This window comes from Oryctolagus cuniculus, chromosome 6 (assembly GCF_051225735.1).
Source record: "Oryctolagus cuniculus isolate XC-2025 breed Fujian yellow rabbit chromosome 6, ASM5122573v1, whole genome shotgun sequence".
NCBI classification, from domain to species: domain Eukaryota; kingdom Metazoa; phylum Chordata; class Mammalia; order Lagomorpha; family Leporidae; genus Oryctolagus; species Oryctolagus cuniculus.
Genome location: NC_142872.1, coordinates 129198216 through 129221369, shown reverse-complemented (window position 1 = coordinate 129221369; position 23154 = coordinate 129198216). Strand labels below are relative to the sequence as shown.

The 23154-nt window shown below is 42.1% G+C and overlaps 1 protein-coding gene across 2 annotated transcripts in view; it reads right to left on the bottom strand.

The window, feature by feature from the left end:
* DCAF13 (DDB1 and CUL4 associated factor 13) overlaps positions 1–23151 on the bottom strand; it is a 45822-nt gene extending 22671 nt beyond the window's left edge. The window contains exons 1-5 of one of the 2 annotated variants that reach the window (XM_089336430.1): positions 22785–23151; positions 15330–15529; positions 14382–14489; positions 6341–6430; positions 2618–2773 (exon numbers count right to left, since the gene is read on the bottom strand). In XM_089336430.1, coding sequence (XP_089192556.1) covers positions 2618–2773; positions 6341–6430; positions 14382–14489; positions 15330–15529; positions 22785–23151 — 921 coding nt within the window. The other variant, XM_008255808.5, reaches the window with a different exon arrangement.
* Positions 23152–23154: the final 3 nt, after the last annotated feature.

Genomic DNA, 23154 nt, shown 5'->3' with positions numbered 1-23154 from the left:
CGCTGACTTTCACTTTGTAAAATGTGGCAATTCGGAGCATGAACTTTTACCTTTACCAGAATTCTAGGCTTCAATATTTTAACAGAAAATTAATAATTAATGATTAGAGGAGACAAATACACTCCATTTGTTCACAGCAACGTGCCCTTTCTATTAAGATTAATATAGGATAAGAGACTTGCACACCATTTGCTTTTACCACTAAGTCAGTTCATAAGGTTAATAAAAAACACAGCTGTACAAATAGAGCTATTGTACAGCCAACTTCGAAAACAAGGTTGCTGGGTCATCAGTAATAATTAATCATGATTTTAGAATTGGCCATCAATTCTTCTGACACAGGTGTTAACCAAAATAGAGAAACAAAAGATTTCTCTTAAAGTAGGAATTAATATCTTTCTAGGTTTGTTTTTCATATAGTACTAACATCACCATCTTGAATTTTAGCATATAAAAAAGAAGTTCACATATATTACCACATTTTATATTCACAATGAACCTGTGAAGTACACTGTGTGAGATATAATTAATCTCATCTTAAAAATAAAGAAACAAATATAGAGATTTGTGATTTAATGCAAAAGCGCGCTTGCAGGAAACACAGTTCTGGCTTAGCTCCACTCCAAGTAGGACATAAAATGTTCCCATAAATTGCCTATGCCTGTAGCCTGCTTCCGCTCAGTGTCACCTTGGACCTGCTCTGCAAAGCTGGCCTGCCCCTCCATGCCGAACTTTACTTACCTCTCCAGTCAAAGGGATCACAGGAAAAGGAGATAGAGGATGCAGTGAAAAAGATACAGTAAAGACAGATAAGCTAGTCTAGTGATCAGCAAACTTTTTCTGCATAAGGCCACAAAGTAAGTATTTCCAGATTTGTGGGTCATGTGGTCTTTACAGCAATTACTCAACTTAGCCATTATGGCACAAAAAACAATGACAGACAACACATAAGAGCGCACAGCTGTGTTCTAGTAAAAGTTTGCTCATAGAAATAGGCAGTAGGCCACATTTGGCTCACAGCCATTAGAGTCTGCCAACCCCTGCTCTAGTCCTATAGCTTCACAAATAACTGTTTATGTCGGAATGTGCTGGCAGCAGAGTGTCCCCCCGATTGCCTACTCAGCAATACTCAAGACCCCATTCATGTTGCCTGCAGCACTTCATTTATCAATGCAGTACATGAACAATTTTTATATCCTGTCACTTGGCTTAACCTTTCTTCTCTCCTTTTATAAGCTTGGGTCTCTGAGAGTAGAAAGCCTGCATATCAGGATTTTCTCTTATACCACTTAACACTGTAGTCTGCTGATAATTTTATTTTTTTGAAGACTTACTTTGAAATAGTTACAGAAGGAGAAGGAGAGACAGAGAGAGAGAGAGACAAGAGATTTTCCATCTGCTGGTTCACTTCAAGTGGCCCCAATGGCGAGGGCTGGGTCAGTCTGGGCAAGGAGCCAAGACATTCCCTCCAAGTCTCCTACATGGGCAACAGGGGCCCAAACATTTGGATCATTTTCTGCTGCTTTTTGCAGGCCATTAACAGGGAGCTGGATCACAAGTGGAGCAGCCAGCACATGAACTGGTGCCCATTTGGGATGCTGGCACTGCAGGTGGCAGCCTTACCCGGTATACTTCAATGTGGACCCCTACCTGCTGGTAATTTTAAGAATCAGCTTACACATGTAGCTATTTCCTTTTCTTTCTGCAGGAAAAAGACATCCCTATTGAGTCTTCTGGTTAATAAAATTCATCTATTGTTCCATATTCAGAAGAAGCTCAGGGGCAAGTCTGGAGTCTCAGGGTAACCTGGCCTTAAAGGCAGCCTCCTTTCTTAAGTTCAGATCTGCATGGACAATATTTAGTGGCTGACCTCCAACTCTCCTCTAGACCTGGAGGGCACTAGGAATAATTCAGACTTCCAAGCAAAGAAAAATGTGACTGTAACTAGTTATCATGCAGTACAATAATGACCATGCATATTATCATGAAGCATTGGTACCCTTCTAACTAAAGGAAACAATGTTCAATCTTCCACAAGAGATAACAAAAAAATATTTTCCCAAAAGTACAATGATGTAATCTGGAACACAAGCGTTGAAGACATGAGCAAAACTAAAATCTAATACTACAGACACATGTGCTCCCTCTTACTTGCCATGTGACGTTTTGTGACACCCCAGAACTCTGCCAGCAAGAATCTGCCAGCAAGAACACCATCACCAGAGGCTGAACCAATGAGGCCCACTCAATTCTGGGACTTTGAACCTTCAGAACCATCAAACCAAAATAAACCTTCCTATATGAAAAAAACAATGGCACAGTATTTGCTTGGATTCTAGCCCCAGGAGCAAGCACATGCATACACTTTTCCTTAATGATACTTAACATGGGTACCTGAGACTCAACTACAAGCAAACGTGCTCAGATTTGACTAAAGGTATCAAAACTCAGATACGATCTGGAAAACTGACCAAATGCCGACACCATTGAAATTTGGAAAACTCTTAATCACAAATTTACAGAGCTGAAATTATAAGAGAAAAACAATAGGCAGGATATACTTCCTAAATGGAGCTAAAATTAATAAAGAATAACAAGGAAACAATAAGCACATTACCTCAATTGGGTTAAATTTAACACTACTTATACTGTCAAATCCCCAGGTCATTGAACATATAGGATTGGTTCTTTGTTCATCCCAAATGTCTACTTGCTGTCCACATGTGGCAAAAACAGGATCTTTCCAGTGATGATCAATGCCGGTATATACTGTCTTTAAAAGCAAAGAGTTTGTTATAGATGGGTTTTTTATTAGTTCAAATCTGTAGGATACTATAAATACATTTATCTGCACTCATTTTTTAAGAAATTCCTGTTCACAACTTCTTTGAAACCAATTTTGTGTTCATTATCACTAATTTTTTACCACATGAGAGTTATTTCCACCTCATACTCATACCCCACCCTCATGTCCCTTTCAGCACATTTAAAGGAGGGCATTGTGGCATAGTCGATTAAGCTGCCAAGTGTGATGTTGACATCCCATATGAGAGCACCACTTTGAGTCCTGGATGCTCCATTTCTTTATTTTTTTTAAAGATTTATTTATTTATTTGAAAGTCAGAGTTACACAGAGAGAGAAGGAGAGGCAGAGAGAGAGAGGTCTTCCATCTGCTTGTTTACTCCCCAGTCAGCTGCAATGGCCTGAGCTGGGCTGATCTGAAGCCAGGAGCCAGGAGCTTCTTCCAGGTCTCCCACGTGGGTGCAGGGGCCCACTGCTTTCCTAGGCCATAGCAGAGCTGGATTGGAAGAGGAGCAGCTGGGACACGAACCAGTGCCCATATGGGATGCTGGCCCTGCAGGCAGCGGCTTTACCTGCTACACCACTGCGCCAGCCTCAACTGCTCCACTTCTGATCCAGCTCCCTGCTAATGCACCTGAGAAAGCAGCAGAAGATAGCCCAAGTACTTGGGCCCCTGCACCCATGTGGGAGATATGGATAGAATTCCAGACTCCTGGCTTTGGCCTGGCCCAGTCCTGGCTACTGCAGCCATTTAGAGAATGAACCAGAAGATAAAAGATTTCTTTCTCTCTAATTCTGCCTTCCAAATAAAGTAATTGTTTAAAAAATAAATTTAGAATTTTTTTTAAAAAGGATGTATTTATTTGAGAGCAGAGTTACAGAGTGAGAGAAGGAGAAACATAGAAAGACAGATCATCCATCTGCTGGTTCACTCCCCAAAGGGCCACAACAACCAAGCCTGGGCCAGGCTGAAGCCAGGAGTCAGGAAGATCTTCTGGGTCTCCCACAGGTACAGGGGTCCAAGGACTTAGGCCATCCTCCATTGTTTTCCCAGGTGCATTAGCAGGGAGCTGGATTGTAAGTGGAGCACCTGGGACTTGAACCAGCGCCCACATGGTATGCTGGCACTGTAGGCAGTGGCTTAACTCACTGTGCCACAGTGCTGGCCCCTAGATATTCTTGAAATCAGAAGCTGAATCTAAATATATATTACCCATGCTACTGAAATGACAAAGTGGTGTTTTTGAAATGGATATGATTAAATATTAAATCTAATTTTATTGTATAAATTTTACCATTCTCACTTAAATTTTTATTTTATTTCATTTTTATTTATTTGAAAAGTAAAGAGACAAAGACATAGAAAATCTTCTATCCACTGGTTCACGCCCCAAATGCCTGAAACAGCTAGGGCTTGACCAGGCCAATGCCAGGAGTCCAGAATTCAATCCAAGACTCTCACATAAAAACTAAAGTCATCATTTGCTGCCTCCCAGGATGCACATTAGCAGCATGGTAGAACTGGGAGTGGAGCCAGGACTGGAATCCAGGCACTGCAAATAAGGGATGCAAGGTATCCCAAGTGTCATCTTAACTGCTATACTGAATACCACCCTGAGTTAAATCTCATGTAAGAATTTTGTCTGCTTAATAAAAAATGTAGGGGTCAGTGCTGTGGCATAGTAAGCCTCCATCTGCAGCACCAGCATCACATATGGTCACCAGTTCATTTCCAGGCTGCTCCTCTTCTGATCCAGCTCTCTGCTAATGGCCTGGGAAAGCAGCAGAAGATGGCCCACGTGCTTGGGCCCCTTGTACTCACTAGGAGACCTGAAAGAAGCTCCTGCGTCCTGACTTCTGATCAGCCCAGCCCCGGCCATTGTAGTCATTTGGGGAGTGAACCAGCAGATGGAAGACTTCTCTGTCTCTCCCTCTCTCTGTAATTCTGCCTCTTGAATCTTTAAAAAATAAAAAACTAAAAAAAGTAAGCATTATAAAACACAATTAGATCAAATGTTCTAACTGTACTTAAGCTATGACTAAATCACCATGCTATCTGATTTGCAGAAAAATTTATAAGAAACATAAACAGGGCCAGCACTGTGACGTAGAGGGAAAAGCCACCACCTGCAGTGCTGCTATCCCATATGGGCACCAGTTCCTGTTCAGCTGCTCCACTTCCGATCCAGCTCTCTGCTATGGCCTGGGAAAGCAGTGGGAGATGGCCCAAGTCCTTGGGCCCCTGCACCCGCATGGGAGACCTGGAGGAAGCTCCTGGCTCCTGATCGGCGCAGCTCTGGCTGTTGCGGCCATCTGGGGAGTGAATCAGACCTCTCTCTCTCTCTCTCTCTCTCTCTCTGTGGCTCTCTGTAACTCTGCCTGTCAAATAAATAAATAAATCTTCAAAAAAAATAAATAAGATTTATATAAGAAGCACCAAATTACCACATATTTTAATTTCCTAAAAGATTACTTCAAGTAAGAAATTATAATATTTGTGTTAATATTTATGACAAAAGCTGAAGCATTATTTATCTCAAACTTCACTTCATAAATATTCTTCTGTGGCCCTGCTATAAAAAAATACCACTGAATCTTCAAGCTCAAAACAGAGCTCAAACTCTACTACAATGAATACCAAAGAACTGTTCAAATTCTTTACTTGCAAAACGCCCAAATTACATTAAATATTACGTAAAATAGGTCAACTGTTGTAACCTAAAGCCTCTCATTTCTTTTATTTAAGATTTATTTATTTTACTTGAAAGGCGAAGTTATAGATAAGGAGTAGCAGAGGCAGAGAGAGAGAGAGAGAGAGAAATCTTCCATCTGTTGGTTCACTCCCCAAATGTCCGTGACAGCTAGAGCTGGGCCAGTCCAAAGTCAAGCTTCTTCTGGGTCTTCCACATTGTTTCAGGGGCCCAAGCACTTGGGCCATCTTCTACTGTTCCCAGGCACATCAGCAGGGAGTTGTATCACAAGTGGAGCAGCCAGGACTCAAACTGATGCCCATATGGAATGCCGGCACTAGAGGCAGCAGCTTAAGCTGCTACATCACAACATCAGCCCCTCTCTCAATTCTTTTTTTTTTTTTTTTTTTTTGACAGGCAGAGTGGACAGTGAGAGAGAGAAACAGAGAGAAAGGTCTTCCTTTGCTGTTGGTTCACCCTCCAATGGCCGCCGCGGCTGGCGCGCTGCGGCCGGCGCACCGCGCTGATCCCATGGCAGGAGCCAGCTACTTATCCTGGTCTCCCATGGGGTGCAGGGCCCAAGGACTTGGGCCATCCTCCACTGCACTTCCCTGGCCACAGCAGAGAGCTGGCCTGGAAGAGGGGCAACCGGGACAGAATCCGGCGCCCTGACCGGGACTAGAACCCAGTGTGCCAGCGCCGCAAGGCGGAGGTTTAGCCTAGTGAGCCGCGGCATTGGCCTCAATTCTTATTTATGTCATTTTACTTTCCTTTTTGGAAACTAAAATTATAAAATATTATAGAGAAAATTTTAACATGCAAAGTATGGGTGAATTTATTTTTGTACCTTTCCTAATATTGTATGCAATGGCTCTTCTTCTTCTCCATAACTTGGCCCATCCATTTTCCATTGCTTCACAGTTTTGTCATCACCAACCTAGAAATATTTATTATGATGTTAATGAACAACAGTTATAAATCAAAACTCACCAACACATATATCAAATTATAAGCATCTTACTTAAAACAAACTATATTCATCCAATATATTTATTGATATATAGCCCACCTTGTCATAGCAAAAATCTGTGACAAATATCTAAAGAATATAAAATTAAAAATAAGATAAAGAGTGGCACAAAAGAAGAAAAAATAGCAAAGTTAGGTTATAAATATGGCAAAAATGCATATTCTGATAAAGATGGCATTTTGAATTAAGGAGAAAATTGGATTATAGTAAAATGGTATTACAATATCAGGTTAGTCATTTTAAAAGTTTGAATGAATCTGATGCCTTCCATGAAAGTAAGATTCCAGATAGTTTTAAAGTAAAAAAAATAAATAAAAAACACAGAAATACTATAGAGAAAGCAATTTTATAATTCTGGAGTAGACAAAGCCCTTCTCTGCATGAGACAGAATGCCACACACTGTTAAGTCACTGTTTTTCAAACTGGTAACTACAGACTTCTGGAAAGAGTACCACCTGAGAACTTTCCAGGGGCCCATGGGTGAAAACCATTTTCACTATATTAAAAAAGCAATCACTTTTCTTTTTACTGTGCTGACAGCTGCATTGATAGGAAAAAAGAGATGTTGGGAAGAATTGTTGGCACCTTAGCCCAAAGCAAGCCCAAGCAACATCTAGACTCAGGTTTGGTCATTTAGACTCAGGTAACTGGCAAATACATTCAAGATATTACATGAAATAAGCTGCAATACCAAATGGATAATATTACATCATCTGGGCTTAAGAATATAAAATAATCATGAATGTGGTACTGTACAAAGTGTATGAGGGGGTCTTTAGAAATTTATGGAAAATACATAATAAAAAATCTATGTAAGGATTTCAAAATGTTTTTGCACCAAAATAAATATATATTTTTAATTCAGTTTTTCCATAAACTTTTTGAAGTACTCCCATATACATACATACTGCTAGTTTTCACTTAAAAGTTTATATTACCTACAATTTACATCTATTTTTTCATGAAAGTATTAACAAAAATACATGTTTATCTATGGGAGGAGTATAAATTTAGCTCCTAAACAGTAAATTCAAAAAGTATTTCCTGCAAAACACTTCACAGTGTCCATGCGATTAGAGTACGTGATTAAAAAGGAGGTTTTGACACTAAGACGAAACAGTAATTCTTTGTGGAGGATGCAAATGAATAAAATCCTTAACATCTTTATAATAGTCAAAAAGTATTTAACAGGACTACATCTTTTTTTTTTTTTTGACAGGCAGAGTGGACAGTGAGAGAGAGAGACAGAGAGAAAGGTCTTCCTTTGCCATTGGTTCACCCTCCAATGGCCGCTATGGCCGGTGCGCTGCGGCTGGCGCACCGCGCTGATCCGAAGGCAGGAGCCAGTGCTTCTCCTGGTCTCCCATGGGGTGCAGGGCCCAAGCACTTGGGCCATCCTCCACTGCACTCCCTGGCCACAGCAGAGAGCTGGCCTGGAAGAGGGGCAACCGGGAGAGAATCCGGCGCCCCGACCGGGACTAGAACCCGGTGTGCCGGCGCCGCTAGGTGGATTAGCCTAGTGAGCCATGGCGCCGGCAGGACTACATCTTATTAACAACTCAGAATCTAAGCCAGTGGCATCATACCAAAACTCAATTCTAGAAACCTCATTCTTCAGGGAGTCAAAGGATGCAATCTAAGTACCCAGGTCTCTGGCAATGCAGCTTGACCCAATGGTCTTTTCAGTAAAGAAAACAAGGTAAGCTGTGTCCTTAGGCACACTATCCTGGCAACATGGTTTCTCTGAGACAACGTTTGATAAATACTGTCTACAAGCTGAAGACTTCTTTGTAAATAAGATGCTCGACACAGTCTATTGAGTATTAGCTTCAGCAGATCATGGATTCTGACAAAATTTTTAACGTTTTGTAGAAACAAGTAGCCAAACAAGAGTACATGCCTGTTTAGAACAATTCCTCATTTCCAGGCTGGGTGAGGTGCAGAAGGACCTGTCCATATTATTAATATTACAGATTGGTACAGCTTAGAAATTTAGGCAATAAAGGATTATCATTCATGAGATTATATAATAACCATTATTTAAAAAAATACTAGGGCAAGAAAGACAGTCAAGTTGGCAAAATAGAATGTAGTCTCAGGGAAGAGTTAGGGAGAAACAGCAGAGAAAATTCCATGCAAATTAGAGGGACACTGTGGACCTATGTGGAGCATGTGGACGTGCACAACTCAGGACCCCACAGTCAAGAGCCTCAGCACCAGCTTTGAAATGAAGCGAGACCAGACTGCAGCAGTCCAAGCCACTGACAATATAGCTGTAGGAAGAGCCTGGCGCAAGTCTGGCTTGGGTCTTGTGGGGGACAGTGTACCTCCCAACCAAGAGGGAAATAAAGGGAGGCACATTTCTATCTCCCATTTTAGACATACATAACAGCTGTGCCCAGTAACCACCCAAGAGGAGATACACCTAAGTCTGGCTGGGAGAACTGACAGGGGGCTGTGAAAACACAGTGGCTCTGAGGGAGGGCGCAGAGTGTGGCTGGAACTTTGGGCAGTCACTCTGGGCGGCTCCTCATGCTTGGGGCTCCCTGATTCCCTGGAGAGGGTCATTGCTTCAGGATCTGTTTCCACACCAAGGACTGCACGGATCCTTTGCATTGTTCTTTTTGCAGCAAGGATGAAACTGTACCCAATGCAGCTAGCATCCAGGCATTGGTCACCTTTGAGGAGAGGAGCTAAGCATGAGACTACAACAGAGCTGAACAAACCTCCACTCTGATAAAAAAAAAAAAAAAATTAGATTTACCACAGCCAACTTGGTGTCACCTTGGATACTCTCCTCACCCTGAAGCACTAAGCAGACCTCCCTGACAACACCCAGAACAGGCCTCTGGGTATTGACTGAAAGAGTAGACACTCCACTAAGCCACAGAGGCATAGTTCAAAGATAAAAGACATCAAAGAGAGGGAAAAAAGATTATCACTACAAAAGCCTAATAACAAACGCAGCAATCAAGAAACAAGAATAAGACAACATAACATCCCCCAAAGAACACAACACTTCAGTACTGGAATGTGAAGATGAAGAGACTGACAAAATGCCAGAAACAGAAATTAAAAAATTGATCATAGGATTACTTAGAAGCAATCAGAAGCAAATTCATGAACTAAAGAAATCTGTACATGAGTGAAGCAATCAACAGATTCAAAGCAATACCAACCAAAATACCAAGGACTTTTTTGTCAGATACAGTAAAAAATGCTGAAATTTATATGTAAACACAGGAGACCCCTAATAGCTGAAGTAATTTTATACAACAAAACAAAGCCGTAGTCATCATGATACCAGATTTTAAGACATACTACGTGGCAGTTATAATCAAAACAGACTGGTACTGGTACAAAAACAGAAGGATAGACCAATGAAACAGAACAGAAACGCCAGAAATTAACCCATGTATCTACAACCAACTTATTTTTGACAAAGGAGGTAAAATCAACCCCAGGAGCAAGGACAGTCTCTTAAACAAATGGTGCTGGGAAAACTGGATGTCCACATGCAGAAGTATGAAGCAAGACCCCTACCTTATACCTTACACAAAAATCAACTCACAATGGATTAAAGATCTAAATCTGTGACTTGATACCGTCAAAATACTAGAGAACATTCGGGAAACCTTTCGAGACATTTGCATAGGCAAAGAGTTCTTGGAAAAGACCCCAGAGGCAGATGTAATCAAAGCCAAAACTGACAAAGAGGATAACATCAAATTGATATGCCTCTGCACAGCAAAAGTAACACTCAGTGAAGAGGCAACTGACAGAATAGGAAAAATTATTTACAAACTATACAACTGATAAAGGATTAATAATCAGAATTTATAAAGGGATCAAGAAACTCAACAACAAAACAACTCAGTTAAGAAATCGGTAAAGGACTTCAACAGGCATTTTTTAAAAGAAATCCAAATGGCCAACAGACATATGAAAATATGCTCAGGATTACTAGCCATCAGGGAAATGCAAATCGAAACCACAATGAGGTTTCACCTTACCCCTGTTAGAATGGCTCTCATACAGAAATCAACAAATGCTGGCAAGATGTGGGGAAAAAGGTACCCTAATCCAATGTTAGTGAGAATGTAAACTGATAACAGCCACTGTGGATTACAGTATGGAGGTACCTCAGAAATCTGAATATAGACCTACCATATGACCCAGCCATTTCACTCCTGGGAATTTAACCAAGGGAAAAGAAATCAGCATATGAAAGAGTTAACTGTACCCCCATATTTATCGCAGCTCAATTCACAATAGCTAAGATTTGGAATCAACTCAAATGTCCATTAACTGAAGACTGGATAAAGAAATGGGATATATACACCATGGAATACTACACAGTGGTTAAAAAAAATGGAAATACTGTTATTAGCAACAAAATGGATAAAACTGGAAATCATCATACTTAGTGAAATAAGCCAGTCCCAAAAGGACAAATACCATATGTTCTCCCTGATATGTTATAACTAATAGAGTACCTAAAAGGTAATCTACAGAAGTGAAATTAACACTTCAAGATGCAATCACTTTGAACAGTCTTTATCTCAACTGTTGAGAAACAGTTTCTTTTGTCATATAATTTGTTGAACTCTTTATTTAATGTAGAATTAATCATATGTTTATAAAGTTAACTGAAAACAGATCTTAGTAAAAAATAAGAATGGGAGTAGCAGAGGAAAGAGGAAGAGGGTTGGGAGTGTAGGTATGGTGGGAAGAATCATTATATTACTAAAGTTGTATTTATGAAAAGTATTAAGTTTGTATTTTTTTTAAAAATTATTTATTTATTTGAATATCAGAGTTACACAGAGAGAGAAGGAGAGGCAGAGAGAGAGAGAGAGGGAGAGGGAGAGAGAGTGAGTCTTCCATCTGCTGGTTCACTCCCCAGTTGGCAGCAATGGCTGGAACTGGGCCAATCCGAAGCCACGAGCCAGGAGTTTCCTACAGGTCTCCCACATGGGAACAGGGGCCAAAGGACCTGGGCAATCCCAATTGTTAATTTTGGCTTTCACTGCTTATGCCCCCAGGGTCTTTTCCAAGAGGTCTTTGCCTGTGCCTATATCTTGCAGGGTTTCTCCAATGTTCTCTAATAATTTGATGGTGTCGGGTCATAGATTTAGATCTTTAATCCATGTTGAGTGGATTTTTGTGTAAGGTGTAAGGTAGGGGTGTTGCCTCATGCTTCTGCATGTGGAAATCCAGTTTTCCCAACTGCATGGGCCCCTGCACCCACATGGGAGACCGGGAAGAAGCACCTGGCTCCTGGCTTTGGATCGGTGCAGCTCCGGCCATTGCGGCCATCTGGGGAGTGAACCAACGGAAGGAAGACCTTTCTCTCTGTCTCTCCCTCTCACTATCTATAACTCTACCTCTCAAATAAACAAATAAAATCTTTAAAAAAACAAAAAGTCACCAGTGGGGTCAGTGTTATGGCATAGTAGATTAAGCCTCCACTTGTGTTGCCAGCATCCCACATGGGTGCCAATTCGAGTCCTGGCTGCTCCACTTCTGATCCAGCTCCCTGCTAATGTGCCTGGGAAAGCAGGAGAGGATGCACCCATATGGGAGACCCACAAGAAGATCCTGGTTCCTGGCTTTGGATCAGCCCAGCTCCAGGCTGTTATGGCCATCTGAGGAGTGAACTAGCAGATGGCAGATGGAAGACCTCTCGGTCTCTCCCTCTGTCTGTATGTAACTCTGCCTCTCAACTAAATAAATAAATCTTAAAAAGAAAAAAAAATATCACCAGTGAGGGGCCAGCATAGTGGCACAGCCAATGAAGCTGCCTCCTGCAATGCTGGTATCCCATATGGGCACCAAGCTTGAGACCTGGCTGCTCCTCTTCTAATCCAGCTCTCTACTAATAATCTGAGAAAGCAGTGGACAATGGCTCAAATGCTTGGGCCTTTGCATCCACATGGGAGACCTAGAAGAAGCTCCAGGCTCCTGGCTTCAGCCTGGCACAGTCCTGGCCATTGCAGCCATTTGGGGAGTGAATCAATGATGGAAAATTTCTCTGCCTCTCCCTCGCTCTCTGTAACTCTGCCTTTCAAATAAACAAGCAATACATTAAAAAAAAAAAAAAATGATCAGTGAATAAAGGAAAAACTCCTTGGTTGATGTATATGTATACACAAACTGTTACATATATGGGGTAAAACATTTGAAAAGATATACACCAAACTGATGGTATTAGATTTGAAAGAACGGAATTACAGGATCTTTAACTATTTTCTACATGTCCACATTGCCCATATCCCTAAAATGTTTTCTTGTCTTCATCTTTATCATCCTTGTAGCCGTTCACAAAACTCATACTTTCTCTTGGGACATTATGCTCATGCATAGGCTGTTCAAGCTCTCTGGTTACTCCTCCAGTTTTCCCACTTCCTAGGGAGAGCATTCCCAAGACTACTTCCCTGACACCTTTGTTTTTCTATATTTTTGCCCTTCTCTTCCTCTCAAAGATTCTATACTGATGGTGCCAATTCAGTTGTGATTTCCCTCCTGAGCTCCAGACCTGCATCTGTAAAGGTCTGATAGACATTTTCGATCATACAGCCTACTGTCAGTCCAGCTCACCACATTCTACCCTTCTCACTCCCATTCTTTTTTTTTTTTTTTTTAATTTATTTATTTATTTGAATGTCAGAGTTACACAGAGAGAGAAGGAGAGGTAGAAAAAGAGGTCTTCCATCTGCTGGTTCACTCCCCAATTGGCTGCAATGGCCAGAGCTGCACCGATCGGAAGCCAGGAGCCAGAAGCTTCCTTGGGGTCTCCCACATGGGTGCAGGGGCCCAAGGACTTGGGCCATCTTCTACTGCTTTCTCTGGCCATAGCAGAGAGCTAGTTCGGAAGTAGAGCAGCTGAGACTCGAACCAGTGCCCATATGGGATGTTGGCACTGCAGGTAGCGGCTTTACCTACCATGCCACAGAGCCAGCCCCCATCCATTCTTTGGCAAACTTGCTCTTACCCTTGCTTTCCCTTTTTCTGAAAAAGGAATCATCACTTTCCTAGGCACCTCTCAGATCACAAGCCTCTAGAAATTTCCAAATCCAACCTTACTTTCAACTGTTTTCATACCTATGTAGCCTATTATTGCCTGCAGAGACTACTGAAACAGCCTTCAAACTGATCATTCACAGTTGTCAAATTAATCATCTCAAAGCACAGTGCTGATTCTGCTGTTTCCCTGTTAAAATACTCAATGAAACAGAACTGGTATTTGTACACTCATGTTCATAGCAGCACTATTCATAATAACCAAAACAAACCAAATGTAAATTGATAAATGAACAAATGAATAAAACATACTTTATTCATAGAATGAAATTATGGTTCAGCTTTAAAAAGAAAGGATGTTCTGACATGTGCCACAACATGGATGAAAGTTGAAGACAATATGCTAAGTGAAATAAAACAGACACAAAAGGTTTATTTAAAAAAAAATTAGAGACTTATTCATACACACTAAAGAATTGTATGATTCTACATCTATGTGGTACACAGAATAGTCAAATTCATAGCTGAAAGTAGAATAGAAGTTATCAATGGCAGAGGGCACAGGGAAATGGGGAGGTAATTGTTTAATGGACAGAGTTTCAGTTTGGAAAGATGAAAAAGTACTGAGGATGGATTGCAGTAATGACTACAACAACAAATGAACTTACTGTCACTGAACAGTACACTTAGAAAGCTAGGCTTTTTCAAGGTTTATGAACCTATTTGATATCACAAATCTGCAAAAGGGCATTGGAACAAAAAAATGAACTGAAAAATAAATTGTTCAATCTTACATATGTTGGAAAGATTTGATGACTTGATGGAATTACTTACAGTAAAAAAGGAAGTTCCACAAAAGCGTGTACACATTCCTCGCACAAAACCTTCATGCGCTTGTATTGCACGAGAACATTTTCGTTCAGTCAGGTTCCAAATTCTAACCTATAATAAAGTATATCAGGAAATGTAAAATGTTCAGGCACAGGAATATTACATTTAAAGAAAAACAAACACTAGAAAGGCTATGAATCACTCTACCAGACAGCTAAAAGCAAAATCCTTTGGATTAAAATAATACAATACAGATGGATAAATATATCCACACACGGAAAACTCAATCTGTCAAATCTCTGTTGATTCTCCTTTAAAATGTTTGACAACTTTTTTCCCAGCCAGAGTAGAAAAATGAGTGTTGAATCACTAATAACAACCTTTGTGGGAAAAACTCACATAAATATCTTTATTATAAACAAACCGGGGCCAACGCTATGGTGTAGTAGGTTAAGCCTTCACCTGTGGGGACAGCATCCCATATAGGCACCTGTTTGTGTCCTGGCTACTCCTCTTCTGATCCAGCTCCCTGCTAATGGCCTAGGAAAGCAGAAGATGGCTCAAGTGCTTGTGCTTCTGCACCCATGTGGGAGACTTGGAAGAAGCTTCTGGCTCCAGATCAGCCCAGCTCCAGCTGTTGCAGCCATTTGGGGAGTGAACTAGCAGATAGGAGACCCCTCTTTCTGCCTCTCCCCTCTCTCTCTGTCTGTCTTTCAAATAAATAAGTAAATCTTAAAATAAAAAATTATTTTACTTACTGTCAAACTAAGCCTTAAAGTACTCCATTTATAATTTCTTAGGTTAGATAAGAAACTACTAAACTATTTCAAACAGAATTTAGTCTTGAGAACTAACCTGAAGTCAAAGTAAAAATCACAGTAACTAAAACATAAAACACTTGAAATCTAACTACTTTGAGTTTTAAGTATCAGTATTTAGAATGACACTTGCCTCTCCATCACATGCCCCAGAAAGGACAGTAGTCAGGCTCTTCGGATGTTTTGCCAAGCAATTGACTCCATCACGGTGACCATCCAGGGAAGCAAGGAATGGTTTTGCAAATACCCGTTCCAGTTTGGTAGCATTTAAAGCTCTTATGTATTCTCGTGGTACTTCGAAAGGGTGTAAGGTAGGATCATAGTTTCTTGGAACTGAAATAAGAATGATTCCTCTAAATGAAATAATTCACATTTTATATTTCTCATGGTGTTTTGCAGCTAAACATTCAATTTATTAATCAATAAGCCTTTAATTAGGGACTCTGTTCAATGCTAATTAACATGAAGAATACAAAAGTATAACATCTATCCCCAGAAAACTTTCAAAATCACCATAAAATGGAATGTATACATCTTATAAAATAATTAGACTACACACACATACACACAGCTTTTCCTTTTTTATGTTCTATTATACACTTCTTAGAAAATATACACACACAGATTTTTTTTCATATGACCTATTATACTCTTTAACTAAGTTTTACATTCTCATGGTCAGGGTTTCCAATAATCTTCATTTATTGTCCTTAAACCTAGTACAGTGTGTGGCACAAGGCAAGTGCAAGCTAAGTGTTCACTCATTTGAACTTTAAGCTCCTTGTGGGGCCTAGAACACTATTAATCCCTGGTGCTGAGCACTACTGATATAATGTTGTGGTTATAATTATATTATATAATTGCTCTTTATTAAGCACTTTCCATGAACGTTTACTTAAAATACAAACACACAGTTCAGCAGGCGTCAGTACTGTTCCAAATACCTTATTGGTATTTAATCCCCACAGCACTCTATGTGTTAAGTTCTATTTTTCTCTTACCTAATAGGCAGGAAAACTGAGGCATATACAAGTGAAGTAACTTGCCCATGCGATAGAGCCAGGATGCTAATCAAGGCAGTTTGGCTCCAGAAACCATGTTTTTAAACTATTCTGGTATGCTGCCAAACATGCTGTCTCAGCTAATATTTACTTAGGAAATAATTCTAAGTCCACATATCTTAAAAAAAAAAAAAAAAAAAAAAAAAAAAACCGAACTCAATGTGTAAAAGTAAATGCATCTTCTTTCCCCAGCATGTCTCCCTGTTGTTTCTTCTGACTCTGTTAATGGCACATTGTAGTCAACGTACAGAAACGCTGAGACTTTGTTCACTGTTACATATTCTATCTTCAATACTTCCCAATACCAAAATCAAAGTTATACTCATGTTTTTTTGAAATACTAATTCATTTTTCCTTAGCCACCTAGTTTTGGCCCTTACCTTATATGTGGACTACTGTAATATCATCCCTATTCAACTTGGTGGCAGCTTATATTATCAGATTAATCACCTTAACACATGGCTTTTAACATGTCAGTCCCAGGCTCAACAACTTTCGAAGGTCCCCACAGTAGTAGTTTCCAAATTTTTTTTTGATTATGTGGCCCATTAGTAATAGAGTTTTTAAGTCCCTCCTCTCAACATATGGATATTTACTGAGAGTTTGATTTCTTTTTAATAATCGCAATTTAACACTGTGATAGATTATTTCAGTTTATTTCAACCTTTGTTTTTAATGGCTGCCATAGTTGAAAGAGATTCAGGCAGGACTAGCTTTTGCACACTGCTTTGTTAATAGGAGCACAAGCTAATTGGGACCAATTCCTTGCTTTGCATAGTTCTGTGGTAATAGATCTGACTCAGTTACTGTGAGTCTCTCACAGATGAGAACTGGTTCAGTTGACGTGGTTCTGTGCAAAGCAAGGATGGACTGACTTCACAAAGACGAGCAGATCGAAGAGATAATGTCCATGGTTAGCCACCTTTATTTGAGTATATTTAATTTTCAGTCCAATCCACTAGTTTTGCAAAAGTTCTTTTTCTTTCTTTCTTTTTTTTTTAAGATTTACGAGGCCAGCATTATCCACAGGAGGTAAAGCCACTACCTGGGACATCCCATATGGGTACCAGTTTGAGAAGTGGCTGCTCCACTTCCAATCCAGCTCCCTGTTAATGCTCTTGGGAAAGCATTGGAAGATGGCCCAAGTGCTTGGGTCCCTTCACCCACAAGGGAGACCCAGAATAATCTCTAAGCTCCTGGCTTCAACCTGGCCCAGGCCAACTGGGGAGTGAACCAGCGAATGGAATATCTTATTCCATCACTCTCCTTTCTCTCTGTAACTCTGCCTTTCAAATAAGTAAATAAATCTTTTTTTAAAAAAAGAAAAAAATTTAAAAAAAAGATTTATTTGTTTGAAAGGCAGAGTTACAGAAAGAGAGGGATAGCCAGAGATCTTCCATCTGCTGTTTTACTCCCCAAGTAGCCACAATGGTTGGGGCTGAGCCAGGCCAAAGCCAGGAGCCAGAAGCCTCACTGGTTCTCCTACCTGGGTGGCAGGGAACCAAGAACTTGGGCCATCTTCCACTGCTGCTCCCAGGCCATCAGCAGGGAGCCTGATCAGAAGTGGAGCATCTGGGACACAAAACAGTGCCCATATGGGATGCTGGTGTCCCAAGTGGCAGCTTTGTCTGCTCCGTCACAACACTGGCCCCACAAAACTTATTCTGAGGTGTGTCTGGAAAATAGCCATCTCTCTGATGTCAACAGCTGTTCCTGCAACAATCTGGTATTGTCATAATTTTAATAAACAGTTTTTAATTTTCAAAAAGCCAATAAGGCAGCCTATTGTGTTCCCATTTTTATGGAGACAAAAATGAATCTTTATATTTTTACAAACCTTCATCATTGTCAATACAAAGTATTTTAAGTGATGTAAATATTTCCAAGCATATATTTTCAAAAGTTTCTTCATAGCACAAGATTTTTTTAAAAGTAATCACTTACTCATTCAACATTAAAATAAACTCTGAAGGAAAAAGTTTTACTTTTTTCTAAAAAGTAACAAAAAGCAAAAGTCAAAAATCTTATCATTTTTAAGCCACAGAAGAGTTTGGCAAATTAAGAAATGCTTTCTACATCATTATGTTCTATAACTCTTGTTAAGAACTTTGGCATGACATAACCAAGGAACTTCTACACGAAGAAAAATTTTATGGTCCCCCTTATCACTTTACACATTATCACAAAGACTATTGTATTTAAGATAATATTATCGGGCCTGGTGCTGTGGCATAGCAGGTAAAGCTGCCACCTGCAGTGCTGGCATGCCATAAGGGTGCTGAATTGAATGCTGGAAGCTCTACTTCCAATCCAGCTCTCTGCTATGACCTGGGAAAGCAGTAGAGGATGGCCCAAGTCCTTGGACCCCTGTACCTGCGTGGGAGACCCAGAAGAAGCTCCTGACTCCTGGCTTTGGATCAGCCTAGCTCCAGCCATTGCGACCATCTGGGGAGTGAACCAACAGATGGAAGAGCTATCTTTCTCTCTGCTTCTGCCTTTCTACAACTCTTTCTAATAAACAAATAAATCTTCAAAAAAAAAGATATTATCAGGGCCAGCACTATGGCTTAGCAGATAAAGCTGCTGCCTGCAGTGCCAGCATTTCAAAAGGGCAGCAGTTTGAGTCCCCGCTGCTCCATTTCCATTTCAACTCCCTGGTAATGTGCACGGGAAAGCAGCGGAAGATGGCCTAAGTCCTTGGGCCCCTGCACCCAAGTGGGAGACCTGGAAGAAGCTCCTGGTTCCTGGCTTTGGATCGGCCCAGCTTTGGCTGTTGCAGCCATTTGGGGAGTGAACCAACAGATGGAGGATCTCTCTTCTCTCTCTGGCTCTGCCTTTCAGTAACTCTTCCTTTCAAACAAACAAAAAAATACTATTATCCTCTAATAAACTAAACTGTAAAATGCTACAATAACCTAATGGTGGAAGCAAGCACACCTTTGTCAACTCAATATTCTTTTCCCAGGATGCATGAATTATTATATGGAGCACATGTATATAACATAACCCAGAGATGAGGATGTCGGTGTTAATCCAAGTATTATATAAGGATTAATTTGCTTTCTTAAGAAAGAAAAAAAGCCCTGAAATTCTTACTGTTTTTGCAACACACCCAAGATAACCAATTTATACACTTCTGACCTACAGAATAAAGTTCAAACTCCTTTATTTTGATTTCTTTGAAAAGCAGAAAGACAAAGAGAGAGATCTTCCATTTGCTAGTTCCCTCCCCAGATGCTGCAAGAGCCAGCGCTGGGCCAGGTCAAAGCCAGGAGCCCAGAATTCATTCTGGGTCTCCCACAAGGATGTCAGGACCCCAGGTACTTGAGCCATTACCTGCTGCTTCAGAGGGTGTACAGCAGCAGGGAGCTGGAATTAGAAGCCAAGCTAGGACTCGAACCTGGGCACTCTGATGGAATGTGGGTGTCTCAGGCAGTGTCTTCACCCCTGCCTGCAACAAATGCCCACCCCCAAGCTCTTCTCTGGTCTTCTAGAATCTGGTTCCAATTCATCTCTCCAATTTCAAGTCCTTTCTAAGGCCCAGGTTCAGCCAAACTGGTTTATTGCCTGTAACCTAAAACTGCCTTATAGTTTTATCACTTTAAAGTCCCTGTACATGCCATTTCTTCCACCAAGGACATGTTCTAACTCTCATCCAAACCTATGTAAACCCAACATTTATGTCAGGTGTCAACAACAGTTAACCAGCCACCTCAGGATTACCAAGGCAGTTTTAAAAATATAGATTCCTTGGTCTCTATTCCAGTATCTGGTATCACACAACATCTACAAGGAAATAACACTTAAACAAAACAAAAACAAATGAATAGATAATAAAATGTCTCCTTTTACAGAACCCCAAAACTTTATTCTTCCATTTTGCTATCAACATTTCCACCAGAAAGTAAAACAGGGATATGTTACAGAAATCAAGACTAGAAGCCTGGCTGGCATGGCGGCTCACTAGGCTAATCCTCCGCCTGCGGCGCCGGCACACCGGGTTCTAGTCCTGGTTGGGGCGCTGGATTCTGTCCCAGTTGCCCCCCTTCCAGGCCAGCTCTCTGCTATGGCCCAGGAGTACAGTGGAGGATGGCCCAAGTGCTTGGGCCCTGCACCCGCATGGGAGATCAGGATAAGCACCTGGCTCCTGGCTTTCAATCCAGGCAGCGTGCCAGCCATAGCGACCATTTGGGGGATGAACCAATGGAAGGAAGACCTTTCTCTCTGTCTCTCTCTCTCACTGTCTAACTCTGCCTGTCAAAAAAAAAAAAAGACTAGAAGTCTAACAACTTCCAAACACTGAAATTTCATGATAAGCAGTCACCCATTCATTCAAACACTTATAAAGCAACCATATGTGCCAGCTGCTGACTAAATAAACATAGTGCATACATGAAAAGGATTCTTCCCCACTTGTAAGCTTATTCTGATGGGAAAGCCTGTGTTAATCAAAATAAAGATCATAAGACAACGTGGTAAACACTCTGACAGAAGCGTTAAAAACATATGATGGGGGCCGGCGCCGCTGCTCACTAGGCTAATCCTCCGCCTTGCGGCGCCGGCACATGGGGTTCTATTCCCGGTCAGGGCGCCAGATTCTGTCCCAGTTGCCCTTCTTCCAGGCCAGCTCTCTGCTGTGGCCAGGGAGTGCAGTGGAGGATGGCCCAAGTGCTTGGGCCCTGCACCCCATGGGAGACCAGGATAAGTACCTGGCTCCTGCCATCGGATCAGCGCGGTGCGCCAGCCGCAGCACGGTGGCCATTAGAGGGTGAACCAACGGCAAAGGAAGACCTTTCTCTCTGTCTCTCTCTCTCACTGCACTGTCCACTCTGCCTGTAAAAAAAAAAAAAAAAAAAAAAAAAATGATGGAAGCAAAGAAGGGGCTGTTAAGTGGCGGAGGGAATATGCATAGAGGTAAAAGAGGGCCGTTCAGAGGCGTTTTCCTGAGGAAGTAGACAAGTTGGGTAAGGGTACATGCCACAGGAAGTGTAAAAGAGAATGCCTAAATGCACTCTCTCTGGCCAGAGTGAATCTAAGTTACCTGTGGAGAAAGTAGTGGCTGGTGAAAGTAGACATGAAGAAGGGACCAGAGAGGTGCCAGGAGGAGGGATGATGTCAAGTTTAAGTGACAAATTTGCATTTGAGAAACATTCCTATTACGTAAACCTACCCTGTAAACATCTTGTGAGCAGAAATCATATTTACCCCTTACAATCCTCACATACACACTGATAATCTCTATTACTCAATTAAAATAGTGAAATGCTAATTCCAAGGGCCGGTGCTGCGGCACAACAGGTAAGGCCACCACCTGCAGTGCCGGTATCCCTTTTGGGCGCCAGTTCGAGTCCTGGCTGCTCCACTTCCCATCCAGCTCTCTGCTATGGCTTGGAAAAGCAGTAGAAGATGGCCCAAGTGCTTGGGCCCTTGCACCTGTGTGGGAGACCTGGAAGAAGCTCCTGGCTCCTGGCTTCGGATCAGCACAACTCTGGCCATTGCAGCCAATTGGGGAGTGAACCAGCGGATGGAAGACCTCTCTCTCTGCCTCTCTGTAACTCTGCCTTTCGAATAACTAAATAAACCTATTAAAAAAAATAAAAAGAAATGCCATTCCAGCTTCATCTACCACCAACCCCTCATTTACACGCCAATGACATGGCCCTTCTTGCTATGCATTGAGTTCATTCTTGACTTAAAGACCTTTGCACCTGCTAGTCTCTTCACTGGGAATGGTCTGCTCACACAAGCTTAGCTCCTAGCCATTTAGGCATCATAAGCTACCATTCCTAAGTGGTCAGATTGATTTTGGAAGAGCAGAGCAGTAAGGATAAATATATCTCATTAATATATCTCATTCATCTTCCCCTCAAACTTTCGGTAAGAACTGTTGATAAGAGAAAACTGACAGCTTTGAATCTCGTCGTTCCCTCTTCCACATCCATAAGGATGTAAAGTGAAGTGGTAAAGTGGCCAGGAGTGAGAGCAACAGGAAGATTTAAAGAAGCCCGTTTAATTCTTAAATCCTTTAACCCACGAGTTTGGCCCAAATTCCACTTCGAATACAGGAACCTGAGGACAGAATGCAACAGCAGGACATGGGGGAGACGGAAGTATTCCCCATACAGAAAATGACCAGTATTTCCCACTCCAAAGCCGAAGAAATTCTTGGGAAAGAATTTGAAACGACAGTACCCGCTACTCGGTTCCGTAATGGCCCTAGCTGCCAAAGCTTGCCTTGGCAAAGGAAACTGGGAAAGAACAAGACTGGGACGCTGGGTTCCCCCTGACTTCCACTCTGTGGACACCGAGGCCAGACCCCAGGATTCGCGAAGGGCGTCCCACCTCTCTGTAAGTCCAACTTGGTTTCACGGACATAGTTGTCCGGGTTCCGGCTCAGCATCTTCACCTTCATCTCGGCGGCTCTTCCTCAGCGACCCACACGAGTTTGCGAGCCGCGGCGCGTACCACCGCCGCCTCCTCCTGCACATGCGACTTCCGCCTTCCTGATACTACTTCCTGTTACGTACCTCCGGGGAGCGGAAGCCGGCCGGCCGGCTCGGCTGGATCCTGCGGCACTCCGTAGTTTTGCCGGCAAAGGCTGGCAGGGGGCGTTTCCACAGCCGGGCGCTCCTGCCCTTGCCCTTCTGCCGAAGCCCGCGGCAGCAGTGGGCGAGGCTGGCCGGGGAGGCGGAGGAGGCTGGCAGCCCGCCTCCCTCGGGTTCTCCGCGGCGTGAGCGCGGCTGCGCCCCTGCACCGCCCCCTCTGCGCTACGGTCTCCCGGCTTCGCTCCCGCGATCGGGGTGTCAGAATTATCTCGCCGGTCCCGGAAGTGGGCTCGCGCCCGCGGTTCCTACCCCCGCGCGGCCACTGTCGCCACGGTGGCGGCCACTGCATCTC